The following is a 20,026-nucleotide window of genomic DNA, read 5'->3' on the forward strand; positions in this document are numbered from 1 at the left end:
CATGCATTTCCCATAAAGCGCCAACAAACCCTGTTCTCATTTACATAAAACGAGCGACCATTGCAGTCTTTCACAACTCATGGGCACTCATCATCAAAGTCAAACTTTATTAACATGTGGATTTCAAGCATTTACCAATGGGCAAACGACACACTGGTTTTACTGATGTCGCCGCTGTCCGACACTAGTTTGAGCACTTAATTCTACTCCAAATGATGCCCCCAGAGATGAAATGGTTAGAGCGCAAATTTTTAGATGAGTCTTGTTAATCATTTAGCAGAAGATACTATAACAGGTGAGGATGACTGTTGGAACGCTGAGGTGTTATGGGGCCTTAAACAATCATCAGATTATATAAACCCGAAAATTATTTCCTCGACGGATCAGATTTCGGAAAGATATTCACCTTGATCAGAATACGTTTGTCACAGTTGTACCCCTCCTCTTCCCTCGGGTGTCTTATGAAGCGTCTAAGGGAAAGTAACAGAGAATGGGCATAGCGTGTTCTGTGCTACTATTACCATCTACTGCGATCACCAGCCCAGCCCACCTGCCCAGCTAGTTGAATTTGGACAAACCCTCCCGTTGGGAGAGGCCTTTAGTCCAGCAGTAGAATGTTAAAGGTTATCGACGATTTTCCTTACTCGAGAATAAAACATATCTGCTAAGGGCTCGAACTGACAGGCTAGATGTCTTTGCTATAATTATTGGATCGTGCTATGTAAGAAAATGCTTCAGGAGCGAGCTGCCTTTAAACACAAAACATTGTCAGTGATCATTCTTGAGTATCAAAACCGAGCTCAAATATTATAGCTATTACTATATACCTTTAACTGATCTTGCATAACGCTTGTATCCAAATCCGCCATCTTCTCATGGTCAGCGGTAAGTTCCCCCAAATGTTCGTACAGATGTTGCCTGAACTGTTGCGACGGGAGGAAAATTTGGAAGTCATCGGAGTTCTCGCTGACATATAGGAATAGGCAACGTTCGTCACGTTTGTACAAACTAAAAAATATAATAATAAAATATAAAAAATATAATAATACCCAAAATTAACTTGTGCGACTTGTAGGTATGAATTCTAATGACCGGAATTAGGGCTTATCATTTATATTAACAAAATCCACTAAAACTCCGAAAGTCTAAACATTTTTTCTCGAATAATAATGGATTAACTAAAGAGATGTTCTGGAATCATGGATCACTAATTTATTTTGAACCATTTCCAACCAAAGCCATTTCCAAAGTTATATCAAATTTTGCGTTTTAAAATTTAATAATGGATACGAAGAATTCAATACTATGCAAATATTTAATTTTTACGTCAAGTCAATTAAATATTTATCTTTTTACGTTAAGTCCTCAAATTTTTATTTTTCAGAAAAGTATATTACAGACTTAAGTAAAAATTAAAAGGCATATACCATTGTTCTTAGGTGGAGGCGACCAGTTAAATGACCAGGGATCTGAAAAGCGACTTTGTCTGAGTTTTTAACTAAGGTCTTACCTATAGGTTCGTATCATGTCAGACGTGAAAAGCCATCGATGAACTTGTCTACAATCACCACGCATTGAATCCAGGCACAAGTTAAATATTTCCACGGATTTTTGCTCTGCGCCCATGTGCACGTTGACGTACGAGGGCATGTAAACTTTTGTAGTTTCTAAAATAACTACCTGCGAGACAAAGCACAATCAGTTATTATTTTTGCTATCAGCTATTGACATAATTCCAGTAGCTAGATTCATCATGTTCATTCCAGGGCTGGAGTTAAAAGGTCGCCGTGGTCTACATTGATTTAAAGGTAATTTGAATAGAAATAAACACTTGACTGTAGCACTGATTTGAAAAGAAGACTTTCCCGATAAACGATTGCAAGTTACAGCAATTTTATCTATATTTATCTCATTCATATTCGTAATACAAATATACGAGCCGAAACTAGAACGGAACGTAATGTACAGGTGAGAGCAGCAGGAAAATTTCTGATTTCAAATATCAACGTTTTACTTTGTTCTGTTTTGGTTATCACAAGTCGTCTCTGTGAAGCCTTACATTATGAGTTTCACTGTTTCTGGAGCTAACTTTATAAGAGGTTATTAATAACCATTTGTGCTGTCGCAGTAACTGCGCTGCGTTTTAACTGGATTCAATGCATTTAACTGGGACTACTGGACTGGAATAATGTAAAGCCATAAGAATACTTGGCATGATAAAATGTATATTCCCAATTAAAGGCTTGAAGACTAAATAATTTTTAGGCAACCTTGGCCTGGTTAAAAAAGGCTTTGAATAAATATTCAGTACATTGATGGAATAATATATTGCAAAAAGAATATAGCTTTAGGTCTATTTAATAATATTCGTAGATGTGAAGGTATTTCTACTTACAGGAAACCGAATTACATTTTCACATGTGCTCTTAGTTGCCTCTACGAAAAACTCCATCCAGAAAGAGAATACTTGCTGCTCTGGCGATGTTTCTTCACTCTTCTTCCTAAACCTAGGATTAATTTTCAGATATATTATATTATATAGATATATTTATTCAAATTCCACGTTCTTTATATTTACCAAGTGATTACCGACTTACAATGCATTGTAATTTATTGTGCATTTTATCTGTGCAATTCTGTGTTAACACATGGAGGGTACTTCGAGAAATATACAATTTATAAGCGTACAATTGAACTATTATAAGATAACTTACCTGTCAATAAGCTCTATATTCCCTATAGTTGACTTCAGATACCAATTGGGCGGTTTCAATTTGAACATACATTCGGCCGCCTGGATAGCCTTCACGTAATCTTGCGCTAGAACCGAGATTTCGAAGAACGTTGCCACATCCCAATAATCCTTCAGTGAAGACAGGCTGCCCTTTTTTCCTATCAAATGGTTTAGTATCCGGCCTGAAAGAATTCAATCTTCATTAATCTTTCTTTCGTCAGACTATTAATATCACACGCGTGGGACGTGGGCGTGCTTTATTATCACATTTGATAGGTAGAATAAAAGCTCTAGTCATAAAAATTGACTAAACTCAGAATAATTTGAATCATATCCACACAATATAACGACAAAAAATTTTGCGGTTAACTATTTTTCCTCAGCACGGAATAAGGAAAAAACCGTTCACTTAAATTATTGCCACTATTTAGTGTTTAGTTCTATTACATATTTTAAAAAAACATACCTATATGTTGTAGCTCTTGAGAATTCTTGAAGTCATTCCCGGCTATGACTAACAATGTCGCTAAATTAATACCCGCATATTCATTTGGTTGTACTTCAAAGCCTTGTCTGTACCTGATAACAATAAAAAAATTGTAGCAAAGAAACATCGTTTTTTAACAGACTTTCAATAACGATGAATTTAATTTTTTTTTTTTTTTTTTTCATTTTTAAACATAGCACATAAACCTACCACATTTTTAAAATCTAGCACATAAACAGAGAATATTTAGGAATGAATATATGTATTCTGAAAATGAAGCAAGAGAATCTGTATGATGTAATTTATAATTTCTTCAATGCTTATTCTCCTTATACACCAAACAGACCTTCGGCAATGTACCTTCTACGCACGTTTCGCATCGAAAGAGAGAATCCTCAGGAGATGTTGACTTTACAATGAATAATTGTGAACAATTATACAAACTGACTATCGGCGACCTTACAATGAATAATTGTTAACAATTATTTATTGTAAAGTGGTGTGGATTAAAAGGATTGAAGAAATTATAAATTACACCATACAGATTATCTTGCTTTTCGCAGAGCATAGTAAATTAAGCTTAATTTTCATAAGTCTTATGTGTTAATTCAGAGTGCAAACTATCTCCATTTTCTGGATTTGGACGCGTAGAAAAGGCATAGTAGCATAATTTCTGTCAGCCTCCTTACGAAACCAATATACAGCGTGTAACAGAATTACGAAATAATATTGAAGGATGCATAAGTATAATTCATAAGAAACACCCTGTAATAATATTAAATTTGAGAAGCATATTTATTTTTGCATATAAACGAATTCAAAACATTCTAAGTGTTTATTTATGACAACCCTATTGAAGAGAAAGAACCGAAACACGCATAGTACCCACGCTATGCGACGCGTACCTAATAAAGTGGCAGGAGTCACATGAATTTAAATTTTGCATTTGATGTTAGGGCCTGATTTCTTTTAATGAAAACTATGGCAGTGTTTTACTCAAAATCTATTACGTTTTCGGTTTCACAGATAAGTCTCAGAGACAGTACATATATACCTCTGATACATAATGTACCTCTAAAGCCTATGAAGTATTATTTCGGTTTTCATTTACACATTGTATAATCACTGGCAACATGCATTTTGGTCTTCTGTCACTGAGGGATTTTGGCTGAAAAAACCTTTAGTCCAAATGTATGTCCACTTACCAATGAATAGCGTTGGTCAAACTTTCCACGTCCGTGTGCTGAGATTCTACAAACTTATCCTTGTATATTCGACCGCAAAGACATAACATATCGGGAAACCTATTTTCTTTCTTCTCCAGAGCCTTGACGCATACTTTTAAAGCGTTTTCCCTGTCGCCTTCTTTGTTTCTCCTGTAAATAAAACTTAAATGAAATACTCTTTCCCTTTGGTCAGTCCCTCAAGACTGAGGATCGTGATCACTGCTATGGCGAGTACTCTCGTGATATTTTACTGCCTTGTAGAAGGTATGGTACGGGCACCGCGTTTTTTTAGTTGATCTGGCCCGGTTCGAGATCTGCCACGAAGACGTTTGCCTTCTACATTTCCAACCACTATCAACTTTTCAATGCTCTCGTTTCCGCGTCGTGTGATATGTACAAAATAACTAAGACACGCTGAAGGCGCTAATGCAAAAAGACGTGTTTTAATTTTAAGTTGTGAGAGAATTGATACATTTGTGCGCTTGGCAGTCAGATGGAGTAGTCTCGCCTCCAGCACCACATTTAGCATAAATTCGCTGTCTTTCTCTAGGGCGAATAATCCACGTTTCTACGCCATAAAGGAAGATTGGAAAGATTAGTGCTTGTACCAGCCGTAACTTGGTTCTATTGGTAATGCTTCGATTCTTCCATATATTTGTTAACCTTAGCATAGCATCCTTAGCTATAAATGAAATGTATTTTTATATCTTAACAAAACTGAACCGACAAACGAAGCGGTAGTTACAGATAGACTCATACAACTGGGTCGAAATATCGACAAATCCAAAAATATTATCGTGGTATGTACCCGTTGAACTATATTAAAGAAATGTTAATTAACCACGAAAATCATAGTTTAAACCCTGACGAAATTGTTTGCTGGTTTGAACACGCTTATATCTGTAACTACCGCTTCGTTTTTCCGTTGAACTATAATTAAGAAATTTCTTCAGGTTTTTATCATAAGTGCCATCATACCAAATGTATAAAATATTTTATGACTTTTTTATTACTAACAATCCATCAATAGCCTATAACAATCCACTGCGGAACTAAAGGCACTTTCCAACGGGAGGGTTTTCCCATAAACATCAGGCTGGGCAGATTGGTTTTTCGAAATACAGTGGACGCTGATGCCCGTTCACCGCTATATTCCCTTAGTGCCTCATACTACATCCGCGGGAGGGGGGGAGGGGTGTTGACAACTGTATTCTGATCTGCCTCATTTACTATTATCGCCTCTTCTTTGAATATTGTTTCTCAGGTCACCATTGTCACCATGGTCTCATCAATACAGGTCACCTAAAGTGGAGACTGACGAAGAACTAAAGAAAGCTGTAAATCTGTAAATAAAAGTTTTTTTTAAAGAAGTTATAAAACCTCACCTGTTCATAGCAAAAGCGTACATAAACCTTATGATTGGCATATTGACGTAGTTCTTTCTATTCATAATGGTTTTAAGATCATCCACTATTTGTACAATCGCGTCGTAATCCTGGATTTCCCTGTATGATATGAGCAGGTTGAGTATCGTATCCCCGGATAGGACGGCTGGATCGTCGAGGCGGCGACGCATAGCGTGTAGGACGTTCGCCAGTTCAGTACCGCTGTAGGTCTCGCGGGCTTTGCGGAGGTCCGATAGGAACTTCTCTTGGAGATGGGCTCTGGAAAAGTAGTTGTATGAAAGAATAGGTCAGATATTGCTGCAGAAAATACTCCACTCGAAAACTTAGGCACTAAACCTTACTTTTAACGTAAGCAATCGTGATATCGTCATTCTTAGGCTTTATAGATTTTTTTGATATAGTATATACTTTATCAAAAAAAATCTTAATAGTAAATTTTATACAGTATATTAAAGTAGTAATATTGAAAAGTTACCTACCATTGAAATGTAAATATACATATATATATAGTTTATTTATTGAATAAAAAGGTCGTAGCACCACGGATGCAGGCGCTAAACTTTTAAAACATGTGTACGATGCCTGGGAACGTTCGCAGAATGCCATTGGTGTTTTTTGTGATCTATCCAAAGCATTCGATTGTGTCGATCATAAAACCTTGCTTCTTAAACTAGCCCATTATGGTATCAAAAACGTTGCACTAAATTTGGTTGCCTCTTATCTCAGTGACAGAACCCAAAGGGTTTGCATAAAAGACATTAAGTCGCAGGGGTCGGCTACGTCAATGGGTGTCCCACAGGGTTCAATCTTGGGTCCCTTTCTATTTTTGGTGTATATAAATGATCTACCACACCATGTCAGTGAAACCTGTGACATTGTACTGTTTGCTGATGATACATCTCTAATTTTTAAAACTGATAGAGGTGGAGACAACTCTGACGATGTAAGCCGTGCTATGTCGCATGTGTCGCACTGGTTTACTGTCAATAATTTACTTTTAAATGCAAAAAAAAAACTAAGTGTGTGGAATTTATTTTACCAAATGTAAAGAAAGTTAATAAAAATATAATAATAAATGGAGAATCACTAAAAATGGAAGATTACACAGTTTTTCTGGGCATGACCTTGGATTGTAAGCTTCAGTGGGGTACCCATATAGATACACTAGCAGGTAAACTAAGCTCGGCTGCCTACGCCGTCAGGAAAATTAGACAGATTACTGACGTAGAAACAGCAAGACTTGTTTACTTCGCGTACTTTCATAGTGTGATGTCTTACGGGATCTTATTATGGGGCAAAGCTGCTGATATTGAAACTATATTCATATTGCAGAAAAGAGCTGTAAAAGTAGCTGTAGCTGAAAAATCACGTGAATCCCTCCGTGAAAAATTTAAAGAAAGTGGTATACTTACGGTAGCCTCACAATACATTTATAACAATATAGTATTTGTAAGACAACATATTAGTCTTTATAAACAAAAAGTGTATATAAACAGTCGACTTACAAGAAATGGTCATAAATTAGTGACATCTGCATATCGTCTGCGAAAGGTGCAGAAGTCATTTGTGGGATTGAGTATACGCTTTTATAATATGATTCCTAAGGTAATTTTGGACCTACCAATCCATAAGTTTAAAGAATGTGTTAAAACACATTTATTACAGCGAGGTTATTATACAATTGATGAGTTTCTTAATGACAAGGTTGCTTGGAAGCATCCGGCTCCGCTTTCATCTCTCACAAGATAGAAAAATGAATGTTAAAATATAAAATGTAAATTTTTGATGTTGGAAAAGAGCAACTGCTGAGTTTCTTGCCGGCTTCTTCTCGGTAGAATCTGCCTTCCGAACCGGTGGTAGAGTCACTACACACGGACAGACTTGACGTTTCAAAAGTGCTTGTATTAGGCCTACTTGAAATAAATGAATTTTGAATTTTGAATTTTTGAATTTTGAATAAATAGTCTTACTCCATACTTTTGATATTATAAATGCGATTGTGTGTATATTACAAAGCGGTGATAGCGTAGTGGTTAGAGCTTCGGGCTCCCTTTTGAGGGGGACCGAGTTCTGTACGCGGCGCGCACGATTATACTAAACTATTTAGTTATGTGCGTTTGTAAATGCATTTCAGTTATCAATTGCTTTAGCGGTTAAGAAAAATATCGTGAGGCAACCTGCATGCCTGAGAGTTTTCCATAATGTTTTCAAGGCATGTGAAGGCTTGACGGCCGAGAGGCGTAGTGGGCAGCGACCCGGCTTTCTGAGTCCAAGGTCGTTGGTTCGATTCCCACAACTGGAAATTTTTTGTGTGGTAAACATAAATGTTTTTTTCAGTGTCTGGGTGTTTATTTGTATATTATAAGTATTTATGTGTATTATATTCATAAAAAAAATATTCATCAGCTATCTTAGTACCCATAGCGCTTACTTTAGGGCTAGATGGCGATGTTTGTATTGTCGTAGTATATTTATTTCTTTTTATTATTAAGTATACTAATAAATACATCTGGCCAGCGTGGTGGACTACGGCCTAAACCTGGAGGGGAGACCTGTGCCTTGTAGTGAGTGCGCCGGTGATGGGTTCATAATAATGATGGTGATGACATGTAAGTTTTTCTTATTTCTAGCAGCGACGGAGCAACAGATCATCGTCATATACTCGTATGGCGCATACTTAGTTGAAGGAATGCAGAGTAAAACCGAGTACTTTTTATCCCGAAAAAACCAGTTCTAAATTTGCTCGCTGACGAAATCGTTATCAAAAGGTAGTGTTGAAGGATACAGACCCATAAATACTGGTATCATTAACAAATGTGACGATATAATCCAGGCGTAGGCGTTCTATGATCGCAATAAACCTTTGGTATTAATACAAATATAACGATCAATTTAAATGTCGACTTAGTCTAGCACGCTTTGCATTAATTTGCATTGTAATTCATATTAATACAATGCCTACAGAAGCCGGTGCTGTAGTTAGAAACTTAGAGGAAATAGTTATCTTAAATAAATTTCTTCGAATGCATCACATTTACGTGTAATTTATTCTATTTTCTTGTTTGGTATGGTTGCAGACTTTCAAAACTATTGTAAAGCGGTTAATTTTAAATTGCATATATTTCTTCATCATAATCATTTCACCCGTCCATAGCTGGACATAAGTATTCTGAAAGGACTTTTTATTTAATCCACTACAAATTAGTACTTGACTGCAATCTCACCTGGTGGTAAGTGATGATACAGTCTAAGATGGTAGCGGCCTTGCCTTAGGGAGTATGGTATGACTGCCATACTCCCTCATACCATACTCCCTAACAGGTCTGAAATCTCGCAAATCTTTGTCATCAAATAGCTTATCTATGTATTTCATATAAATAGAGGAAGTTATTTGTTATCTATTTATATAGGTATTTATGTTATGTATTTTATTTGTATTTATATGATATATATATATATATATATATATATATATTTTATTTATATATTTTTATAATTTTAAATATTATTTATTGCACCACCTACCTCTTTTCTATGTTTTTTCCTTTTACGCCATTGGTTGCCTGGAAGAAAATCGCTATGTAGCGATAAGGCCACCAAATTGTACTCTCTTGATATGTATTTATATCTCTGTAACTACTTTTTTTCTTTGGTGTACAATAAAAGTGTAATCATTCATTCATTCATTCAACTCAAAGAAGAGAAAAAAATAACTCTTCTCGGTCGAGTCCGCCTTTCGAACAAGTGGTAGAGCCAATAATAAAACCCTAAATAAGTGCCTATAGAGAAAACCTACTTGTAATAAATAAATTTTAAATTTTGGATTTCGATTGAACTTACTTGGTCTGTACCTCAACATCTTGCAATATATTCCTGAGCCTCAGAGTGAGATGCTGTTTAGGGTCTGGAGCTTCCTCGCCCTTGAATTTAGCTGCAGCCGGATTGGTTGTAACACATGTGCTCGCGTCAGTTAGTTTGTATGACACGAATAGGAAGTTTGGTAGCGATATCTGTAAACATAGAGATTTTCCTAAACGTTCGTGCGGCTATTACTATGGTGCATGGGACTGCCATATGGGTAAAGAGTATACAACTATCATCAGAAATACAGAACAGAAGCCTTTGTGGGGATGGGTATATGCTTTTATAACATGATACCGAAGGTAATATTAGATCTACCCAAAATATAGATAGATAGATAGATATTATATATATATATTTTTTTTTTTTTTAACTACCCAAGTTTAAACAATATATTACACATTTAACAAATCGTGGTTACTACACGATTGATGTTCTTAATGACAAGGCTGCTCAACAGAAAAAATCTAAACATTGTTAAATTTTAAAATTATGTTGGAAAAGAGCCATCTGCTGAGTTTCTTGCCGGCTCTTCTCAGTGGAATCTGCCTTCCGAACCGGTGGTAGAGTCACTACAAACAGTCTGACATGACGTTTCAAAAGTGCTTATTAATTAGGCCTACTTGAAATAAATGAATTTTGAATTTTTTTTTTGAATCATCATCATGTCAACCCATTACCGGCCCAGTACAGGGCACGGATCTCCTACATTGAGAAGGGTTTAGGCCGTAGTCCCCCACACTGGCCCAGTGCGGAGTAGAACAAGTATACATTGCAACTCGGCTGCTCGAATGGTGTAATCGGTGCGGTATACCCATCTTGCCCGTGACGCCTGCGGTACGCGGGTTCGGCTTTATATTCGTGCCGGTACTGTAAATGAGTACCCTGGTAAGTTGACTCATAAGCTCATTATAAATATGCCACTGGTCTAGAACCTACGCATTGATAGCAAATATAATGTTACAGGAAATTTGTAAAGTGGGTAAATAATTAAACTTTTGATATTCATGACATTGAGTTGGTGGGTATTTTGATATAAATACGACTGCATCGATAGATGCACCTCAGTCCTACATGGACTCGAACGATGCAAAGATACCTCCCGGTGTCTTAGTCGTTTATCAATAATCATCCATGAGTATAGAGCCAGACTTTTAAATATTTCAGATATAACAATACGATTAAATAGATATAAAAACAAACTCGTAGTGCTGAGACAAATAATAACTTTATTTAAAAAATAACGCGTGCATATGGATTTATAGTAAATTTCCAGAGAATATTAAAACTCTTAACATTAATCACTTCAAAGATAGAATGTTTAAAATACTGTTATATAAGTGCTATTACACAGTAAATGAGTTTTTATAAGATACTATTTAATGAAGTTATTAATTAATGCCTGTTAGGCAGCATGTGTTTGGCTACAATTTAATTTTTATATCTTTATATGAATGTACAACTTTCTTAAAATAAATGAATTTGAATTTAAATTCAATCATCATTCATGCTTAACTTATTATAGCGCTCATTTCTTTTAGGAAAGAATGATTTACATAGGGTTATTTACTAGTATTGCGCTCTATTTAATGTAAGTGTATTAATACAATTTTCAGCACAATTTTTACTATAGATACTAATTCCAGTCATGCATACCAGAAAGAAAGAAAGAATCAATCACGTAAAAATAGTTTCTTATTGTATGAAGTTATTTAAGAAATGTATGTGTCGCACAAGTCTTCCTAAAAATTCAAATACTCTTTTTTTTTAAGTTGGTACTTTACTTTTGCCAAAAAGTGGCCAAATGGCTTTTTACGCTTAATCTTTTCTGAGACTAATGATATGACTTAATAATAATATCTTTGTCTGTAAATGATAGACATGTTGGCGGTAATCCCAGACTAAAGAATATTATGAACGCATGAGTAATTAAATTATTTAAATATTGATTAATTCATTGAAATTTCTATTTGTTCTTAAATTGGCGATTCGACCAAGTTCGAGTTGTTGTGGTCCATAAATAATGATTTCAGTAATAGAAATAACATTTCATTATTGGAAACCGAAACTTTTATTTTGTTTAAAGAAAACTAACGACAATTCTAAAGTTGGTATCATTTGATTGACCTTCAAAAATCACTCATATCCTATTTCCTACAATATGATGTAGGATAAAAATATTCACGTCCCAAATCGGGGACCTGACGTATTCTCTACCCCCCCTTATTAAAAAACACCTTTCAATCGTCCGAACGTAAGAAATACTCCGTAAATGTTCCAACTTTATACCACGATTACTAATAAGGGGTAACTGTCTACATACTCAATAATTAATATGTACTGTTTTAAGAAACAAATACAGTGAAGACCAAAGAGAAGAGTATAGAATATTTTTCCCTCCAATAAAGGCGCCAGATTAGAGCAACTCTGTTACAATTACAGACAAAGAAACCTAACGCTTGATAATAGATATTGAAATAGATACTGGCCGTTTTCTATGAGAGGAGACCTATGGTCAGTAGTGGGACGCTAATAGGCTGATGATAATAATGATAGAAAATACTTCTTTTTTCAAATGTAATAATTACTACTACGTCCAGCAACGTGCGACCGGGTGACCATACACCTGCGGCGTAGGTGTTAATGCATCATGTGCCTATAGTTACAGTGCGTACCATGCCCTTCAGATAAGAGTTGCCAGACTATCGGGAATTGGCGGGATTCTCCCGAATTTTTGTATGTCCTCCCGACTCCCGACAAAGCAAATAATAACCCGAAAAACAAGTTCGATAATTTTAAGTTCACATTTTCGTCAAACGAAACTTGCAAATACACAAAAAAACGACAAATACTTATGGCAAGAACAAAAACAATAAACATGCTCATTCGGTTCTTATCTTATGTGTCACAAATACCTACTATTCTTTTTTTTCTTATATCTACAGTGCAATGCAAAAATATGTTTGTTTACTTAATATATTATGTATAATTAATATTATTAACTAATTTTTTTATTTCTCCCGACCAAATCCCTAAAATCACGAAAAATCGGTTATTGATCCCGATAACAGGAAGAATCTCAACTACTAATAAAAAGGTACTTGAAATTGTCAGCTCTGTAGAAACTATATAAAAGAATCCCTTTAAATAAAACTTCAAAAGACGCACAGAATAACTCATGCATCGCACTAATAGCCACAGGTATCTGGGGGACTTCTAATATTAACTGACAACATAGAAGCCATTGCTGTGATTCCGTACCTCGTTATCTAACACCGAAAATCAGAATCACTTGTCTATAAACTATAATAATATTTATAATGTTTGGATACAAGCAGGCGTTACTTTGCGGAATTCCATGATATATTATGAAAATTAAGCCTCAGGAGATGTTGACGCCACAATGAATAATTGAAATGTCAACATCTCCTGAGGGTGCTCCGATTTCGAAACGTGCGGTACATGCGTTTGTTGTGGAGTATAAACATTTGAAGAAATTATATTTACAGATTCTCCTACTTTTCACGGAGTATAGCAAATTATGCTTAATTTTTATAATATATAATGTTTACCTGTCTGGTAGTAAATTTATCATTTAGGGTATCCACAAAATAAAAACGACGTAACAGATTAACTAACCCGCTTTGGTATAGCTAGGTTGGTTAAAGATCTAAATCCTGAGCTAGACGCTGAGAATGACGATGTTCAGTAAAAGCAGTTTAGTTGAGTATGGTAGGTATGTATCAAATATCATATGATTCTGCGCATCCAGTTGATGTGAAACATGTACCATGTTCAAACAGTGTTCTGCATAGAGCAATTGAGAAATTGAGAGTAATAACTATGGAGATATTATCATTCAAGGCTTTGATAACCAAGTATTGTGTTTACATTGTCATGTTCCAAGCCTACAAATCTCTAAGAAACCTTGCAAAAAGTAACACTTAATCCCTGTTATTTAAACTTGTGTGTACTCAATATACAAGTAAACTTTTTTGGTGTTAATAAAAAAAAATTCAAATAAATAACTGAGTTAGACAATAGAAGGCATCAAAAAGATTCTACGGGACTGATTTGTGTGTTCGGAACGTTACAAAAACAGGGAATTTTTGCAGGGCCTGATAAGTGTAGCAGATAGTCGGAATAGTTTTGTCTATTAGTCAACCATTGCACATTTCAAAAGTCAGTGATCAAACTTGACAAACTGTTCTTAGCTCAGTCGATTAATACAGATATGTCTAACGCTGTCCAAAAGAGAGCATGTTAAGGTATCAGTTTCCACCTTGGATTGCAGGCATATGTTCTGAACCCTTCTCTCCTATACAGGGAAAGTTTATGCTCAGCAGTAAGCAGCAGTGGCAGAGTGACTTGTCTTCAACTAAGTTATAGACTTAAAATTAGTTTAAAGATATTTATTTCTCAAACAATACATACTGTTCACTTAATTGAGATAATAATTTTACAATTCAAGCCTAAAATCTCCACGGAATGTATGTATTGTGTTATGTATAATGTTTTGTTACAAATTAAGAATTCTAGTCTAAATATATATTAATTAAGGTTTATTATTTAATTCCAGAATATTTGTACTTTGATGGTTAATAGCTTGCATTAACATACCTTGAGTCTAAGTGTAGCATCTGGATCAACATCATTATAAAGCAGTACATTTTCCTTCATATCAAAGCTCTCTCTAACTCCAAGGTGGTAGAGCAGAGAGCTCTGTTGTACTTGCACGCTGAGATCTACTAGGGCCACATCCGCATTGTAGAATGTGTCCAATACACTGGTTTCGCCGAAGTCTAGTTTTTCAAACTGTAACAATTTTTAATCAATTAACTTGGATGTGCTAGTCATGCCATAGATTAGAGGTAGCTCTTCATATCCTTACTTCTTCCTCCAGTGCACCAACAATGCTAACAAGCACCACATAACCTCATACTTTATTAAGATAATAACTAGCTGCACCGCATTCTTTATCTGCGTTTGTTTTCCTTGGATAAAAATTTGCCTATGTTCCTCTCCGTTCTTTCAACTAGATATGCAAAAAAATAAAGTTGATTGGCGGCTTAGTTAGGGTGTAAAATAAGGACAAACAAACAAACAAACAAACAAACAAACAAACACACTGAAGCATTTACAATATTAGTATTTTGTATGCATTGAGGCACCAAGCAGATAGCCCACTATTTGGTAAGTGGAAAACCATACCTATAAAGAGAGCAACACTTTGCAGGGCATCTAAACAACTCCTACAAAACCAGGGGCAAACATTCAGAAAGTTTTCGTTGGTAGAACCTTGCATAGAAGCAGGTGTTACTTTGCAGAAATCCATGATATATTATGCTTAATTTGCTATACCGCGTGAAAAGCAGGCGAATCTGTATGGTGTAATTTATAATTTCTTCAATCCTTACACACCAAACAAACAATGTACCCTCTACCCACGGTTTGCTTCAAAACTGGAGCATCCTCCAGAGATGTTTACTTTACAATGAATAATTGTTGACTTAATAATTATTGAGCTTAATTTTCATAATATATACCTTGTAATCCTCTATCCTCCTCCTATAATAGTATATGGCCTTTTTGTTCCACTTAGGAGTTCAATAGATTCTATCTAATTTTGAAAATGGAAGATTCATTTAAAATTAATTCTAAGTTCATTCTATGAAATGATAAAGGAATGTTTTTAATTAATTTAAATTGAATTTGGAACTTTTTAGTAAATAAATATTATTGAGCTATGCTATTTTATTTGACCTTTGTACTGGACCAACCCTATGATTGTTATGCAAAATTAATATAAGTTACAAAAATATAAAGAGAAAAAAATTGCAAAGAAAATAGTTACAGTGAAGTGATTTTAAAATAGGCTGTTTGTTGTAAACGACAAAACAATGTTAATGATGTAATCTCAAAACAAACATAAAAGTCCTTGTGCTTAATAAAACTAAACCTAATTCACATAGGATACTCACATGAATATGGTGTAAATTAGCATTAACAAGCTCGGAAGCCAATCGAACCTCCTCAAGTGCTCTTTTTCTATGAGCCAAATTTAATGTTTGGTTTATGTCCAAAACACATGCGATATCCATACGGGGCCTCTGGTTAGAAGCCCCAGCCTGCACTGTTGCATTGGAGCCATCGCTGCAGACACTCTCGCAAATACTCCGAACGTCACCTAATTGAAACAAAAACATTTGAAAATAGAAATTCAATTAAATTGGAACTCCGTCGTACTCAAAAAGTGTTCTTCCTACCAGATTCCTCTAGTGCCGTCGAAGTATTCGCTCCGCCAAATGTTATCATTTTCTGGTTACTACACAGTGGGATAGCATATTTCTAGGAAATAAAACCTTTGTAATATCGAAATGTCCACAAATAAATTATAAAATTCCATTCAACAGAAAACCACAACAATCTCGCCACTCAACTTGTTATTTAATAATAGGGATGTCCCACAACACAGTATATGATCCACCAATTGCTGTATTGACCAAAATCGATATTTAATATCAATTTTACAATCGTTACATTATTTTATAAGGTAATATTTCCAGGTGAAATCCTTTGATATATTTATATGCGTATAGTAATAATTGTACTTAGTTTAGCAGGAAAGACTTAATACACAATCCAAATAAGATATTGACACTAAAATGGTTCAATAAGCAGGAAGGACTGAGTATCATAAACATAAAAATTCCAAGAATAATGTAAGGAAAAAAAACGAATGTAGAAATTCCCTAAACTACGAGAAAGGTAGAAATATTATGAATTTTATCAAGGGAATATAATATTTTTCTTTAAATGCACGTTTAAAAGATTCTTATAGATTATATTCAAACTAACAAGAAGATTATTTTAAATACATATAGATTATTTTATATACTTTTAACTAATGCAGTGATATAAGGTTAATATCTTATATGCTATAATATGTGTAGGTTGATTGTTGTTGTCCTATAGTTAACCTGAAACAGTATAAGATACGTGTATATTTTAAGATATCCCGCCATAATGTTATTCTTTTTATATTGGCTATTCAATTACATTTCCCTTAGACAAAAAAATAGTCTACCATTATTGCGCTTTACTAAGGCTTTTCAGTGTCACTAGTCTTTCGGCCGCCATTTCGCCGCAACGAGTTTCCACTGGTAAGAAAATATAATTTTCGATTTGAAATTTTTCGGCTAAACCTAATTATAATGAATGACTTTTGAAATGATTTTTATGTTCATTTAAGGGTTATCCCTTAATCAAGCTTAAGCTGAGAATCAGAATCTCGGAATCAGCATTGAAACAAATGGTAAAAATACGGTCAACAACTGGAGTGAAGTGGTCAACAAACTAGGGAATTCTGTGTCGTTTTTTATTCGTATATAACTTTTAATTAGATAACGAATATAAAACTTATTCGATTTAAAATATAATGTCATTTTTAGGTACAACCCTATGAACGACCTTGAGCATCCGTCTTACACTGCCATCTATTCAGAAATATGTGTAGCTCTAACGAAACTGTTTTTTCGTTCATACAATAGATGGATGCACTCAAAATTCCTACGGTCGAATTTAAATGTATTTTCTGTTATTTTGAAAGTTTTGTTTTTTTATGTGCGGTTACTTATTTTGTGTCCACTTGCATTTGTTTTTTAATAATATTCTGCCTTTATTAATAAAGAAAAATTGTTTAGAATGGAGTGTGCACAATGTATTCTCGAGCAGTTTTGGTGGTGTTACTTACATTGCCCTAAAGATTTTAGTAGGTAGGTAAAAATTATTGTAATCTTTGCTTTTTAACTCCTGACGTAAAAATGGGATGCCTTTGACTGTGTGTCTTTACAGTTATGTTTGTAGTGCTTAAACAAATGGACCCTAATTTTTCGAAAAAAGGCAGTACCTAGTTTTAGTACCCGACTGCGAAAGGAGGGTTACGTTTTTCGATTGTATTGTTACAGTAAATTTATAAAGTGGGTAAATAATTAAACTTTTTATAACTATAAATTCATATTTGCCTGATATTTTATGTTCATGACATTGAGTTGGTGGGTATTTTGATATAAATACGACTGCATTACCGATGCACCTCAGTGCAGTCCGACACCCCAACCCCCAAGTGGTCGAGGCGTCTACTTATACCCCCGCCCCCGACGTCGAGCCTAGGCGGCGACGTTCGAAACATGTCCTTTACGACCATGACGATCAAATAACTACCGACAATGTGTCCAGCTCACAAACACACAACCAACACAGCGTATTCTCCGGCGAAGACGAGGGCCCCAATTTCTGACGTCATCCGGACGTGGATCCTTACCACGGTCACGGGGGCGTTCGGACTAAACAATGATTATAGTCCAAAAGTCCACCAACACTCTGATTAACGTCGAACCGAGCCGAGGTCCGAGCCCTCGCAGGAGGCACCCTCGGGTCGACGTCGAGCCCTGGGGCTCTTCTCATGGCGAGCTCTCGCGCTCGCCTCACTCCCCCGGTGACGTCGTAGCAACCCCTCAGGTGGTTATCGGCAAGTGTCCATCCGAAAATCGAATCGAAATCAATGCACCTCAGTCCTACATGGACTCGAACGATGCAAAGATACCTCCCGGTGTCTTAGTCGTTTGTCAGTATATGTGTAGATTTATTTCTATACAACGCTCTTGAGCCCAACCGGCTTGTCGTATTTTTATGTGAGTGGTGTCAATAAATTCGTCTTAGTCGTGAGCGTCAACCTGGGTAGGTACATAAAAAAAAAACAAATAGGTAACCCAACTGCTGTATAAACTAATTAAATCCATTGAAAAACTGAAAACATATTGACAGTGTTCACAAACGCAGACGAAGGTATCTGCTCAGTCCGAGATTTTCTTGCTCTACTTATATCACCAACCAATGAGTAAGTATATGAGAAGTGAGCGTGTTATGTCGAAGTAAGATTCGTTTAGTCTTACCATGGATATTTATCATAATTCCAATGTCTAATTTAATTAAGATGTAGGTAGGTACCTACTAGATAAGTTTAGTTTAGTAGAGCCACACCTCAGGTTGACAAAGCTCTTTAAATAAAGATTTAAAAAAACAAAAAAAAAGACGGTAATTGAGCAGTAGGTTGATGTTAGTGGAGATCACGCTTCACGACTTCGCTTCATGTTCAGCCCAACTCAGGTAGGTATCAAAGGGTGACCAATTTAAAGTCATTTGCCGTCATTCATCTGGATACTTATGTTAAATAATCCATGTGATAAGTTAAGTTATAAGAGTGCGTTGCTTACAGCTGGCATAGTAAATATAAAATAAAAGCAGAATAGAAACTACCAACAATCGTTCTAAACAGCAAACACACAGATTCACGTATCATGACCCTTTTAGTCAGGGTTAAAGGCAAAAGTCAAAGTCAAAAATATCTTTATTCAAGTAGGCCCATAGGTGGCAATTTTGATGCGTACATAAGAATTACACGGTAGTGAGATGATGGCGATAACCACATTCGTAAACTTAAAACTAAAGCTACGAGGGTTCCAAACGCGTCCTGGTCTAAGAAGAAGCCCACAACAAACTTAGCCCGGTGTTATTTTTTGTTATCACTCACAATGTCATTTGAAATTATTAGAAGAGCAACCTGGTTAGAGCAATAATTTACACCCAAGCTTTTTTATCGATTACGTAGTCCTTTATACTATAATAGGACTTTTCTATAAGCTTACGTTTCATACAAACTTTGAACTTTTTAAGAGACATCTCCAAGACATCTCCAAGATGTCAATTGGTAGTTTATTGTAGAATTGTATGCAATTTACTTTAAACTTAGTATATTGCACTGTAAGTTTATTCTTACTTCTTCTTCTTCTCGGTTACAATGCCGAGACTAGCGTGTTCATACTGCTTTAGCTTAAAGAATAAACTGTTGCTGCGCCAGGGAATTATGTAGGTCCAACACAATTATTGGCCCCACTATCAGCTATATTGTGGTAAATTTACAAACTATATTGATAACGACTAAGACACCGGGAGGTAGCTGTGCATCGTTCGAGTCCGTGTAGGACTGACGTGTATTAATAATGCAGTCGTATTAATATGAAAATACCCACTAACTCAAATCAAATTTAAATTTAAATTGATCCTTAAAAACCATTAAATAAATAAATAATAATTATTAGCGTATTTATAGAAATCCTAATCAAGTTAATAAAATATCTAGCCAATATGTATTTATAGTTATCATAACTTTAATTATTTTCCCACTTTATTAAATTACACATAGTCAATATACCTACCTAATTCCCATTTCAATAGGTAATAGTATCTGTTA

At 35.3% G+C, this 20,026-nt stretch overlaps 1 protein-coding gene across 2 annotated transcripts in view; it reads right to left on the reverse strand.

Moving 5' to 3' along the window:
- Positions 1–16,139, reverse strand: part of LOC120627675 (mitogen-activated protein kinase kinase kinase 15) — a 32,726-nt gene extending 16,587 nt beyond the window's left edge. The window contains exons 1-11 of one of the 2 annotated variants that reach the window (XM_039895700.1): positions 15,981–16,139; positions 15,696–15,901; positions 14,335–14,529; positions 9,694–9,863; positions 5,833–6,111; positions 4,427–4,597; positions 3,201–3,313; positions 2,715–2,916; positions 2,396–2,507; positions 1,511–1,680; positions 828–1,008 (exon numbers count right to left, since the gene is read on the reverse strand). In XM_039895700.1, coding sequence (XP_039751634.1) covers positions 828–1,008; positions 1,511–1,680; positions 2,396–2,507; positions 2,715–2,916; positions 3,201–3,313; positions 4,427–4,597; positions 5,833–6,111; positions 9,694–9,863; positions 14,335–14,529; positions 15,696–15,901; positions 15,981–16,029 — 1,848 coding nt within the window. In that variant the 5' untranslated portion in view covers positions 16,030–16,139. The remainder of the gene's footprint in view (positions 1–827; positions 1,009–1,510; positions 1,681–2,395; positions 2,508–2,714; positions 2,917–3,200; positions 3,314–4,426; positions 4,598–5,832; positions 6,112–9,693; positions 9,864–14,334; positions 14,530–15,695; positions 15,902–15,980) is intronic. The other variant, XM_039895699.1, reaches the window with a different exon arrangement.
- Between the last annotated feature and the right edge of the window lie 3,887 nt (positions 16,140–20,026).

This window comes from Pararge aegeria, chromosome 11 (assembly GCF_905163445.1).
Source record: "Pararge aegeria chromosome 11, ilParAegt1.1, whole genome shotgun sequence".
Lineage (NCBI taxonomy): Eukaryota > Metazoa > Arthropoda > Insecta > Lepidoptera > Nymphalidae > Pararge > Pararge aegeria.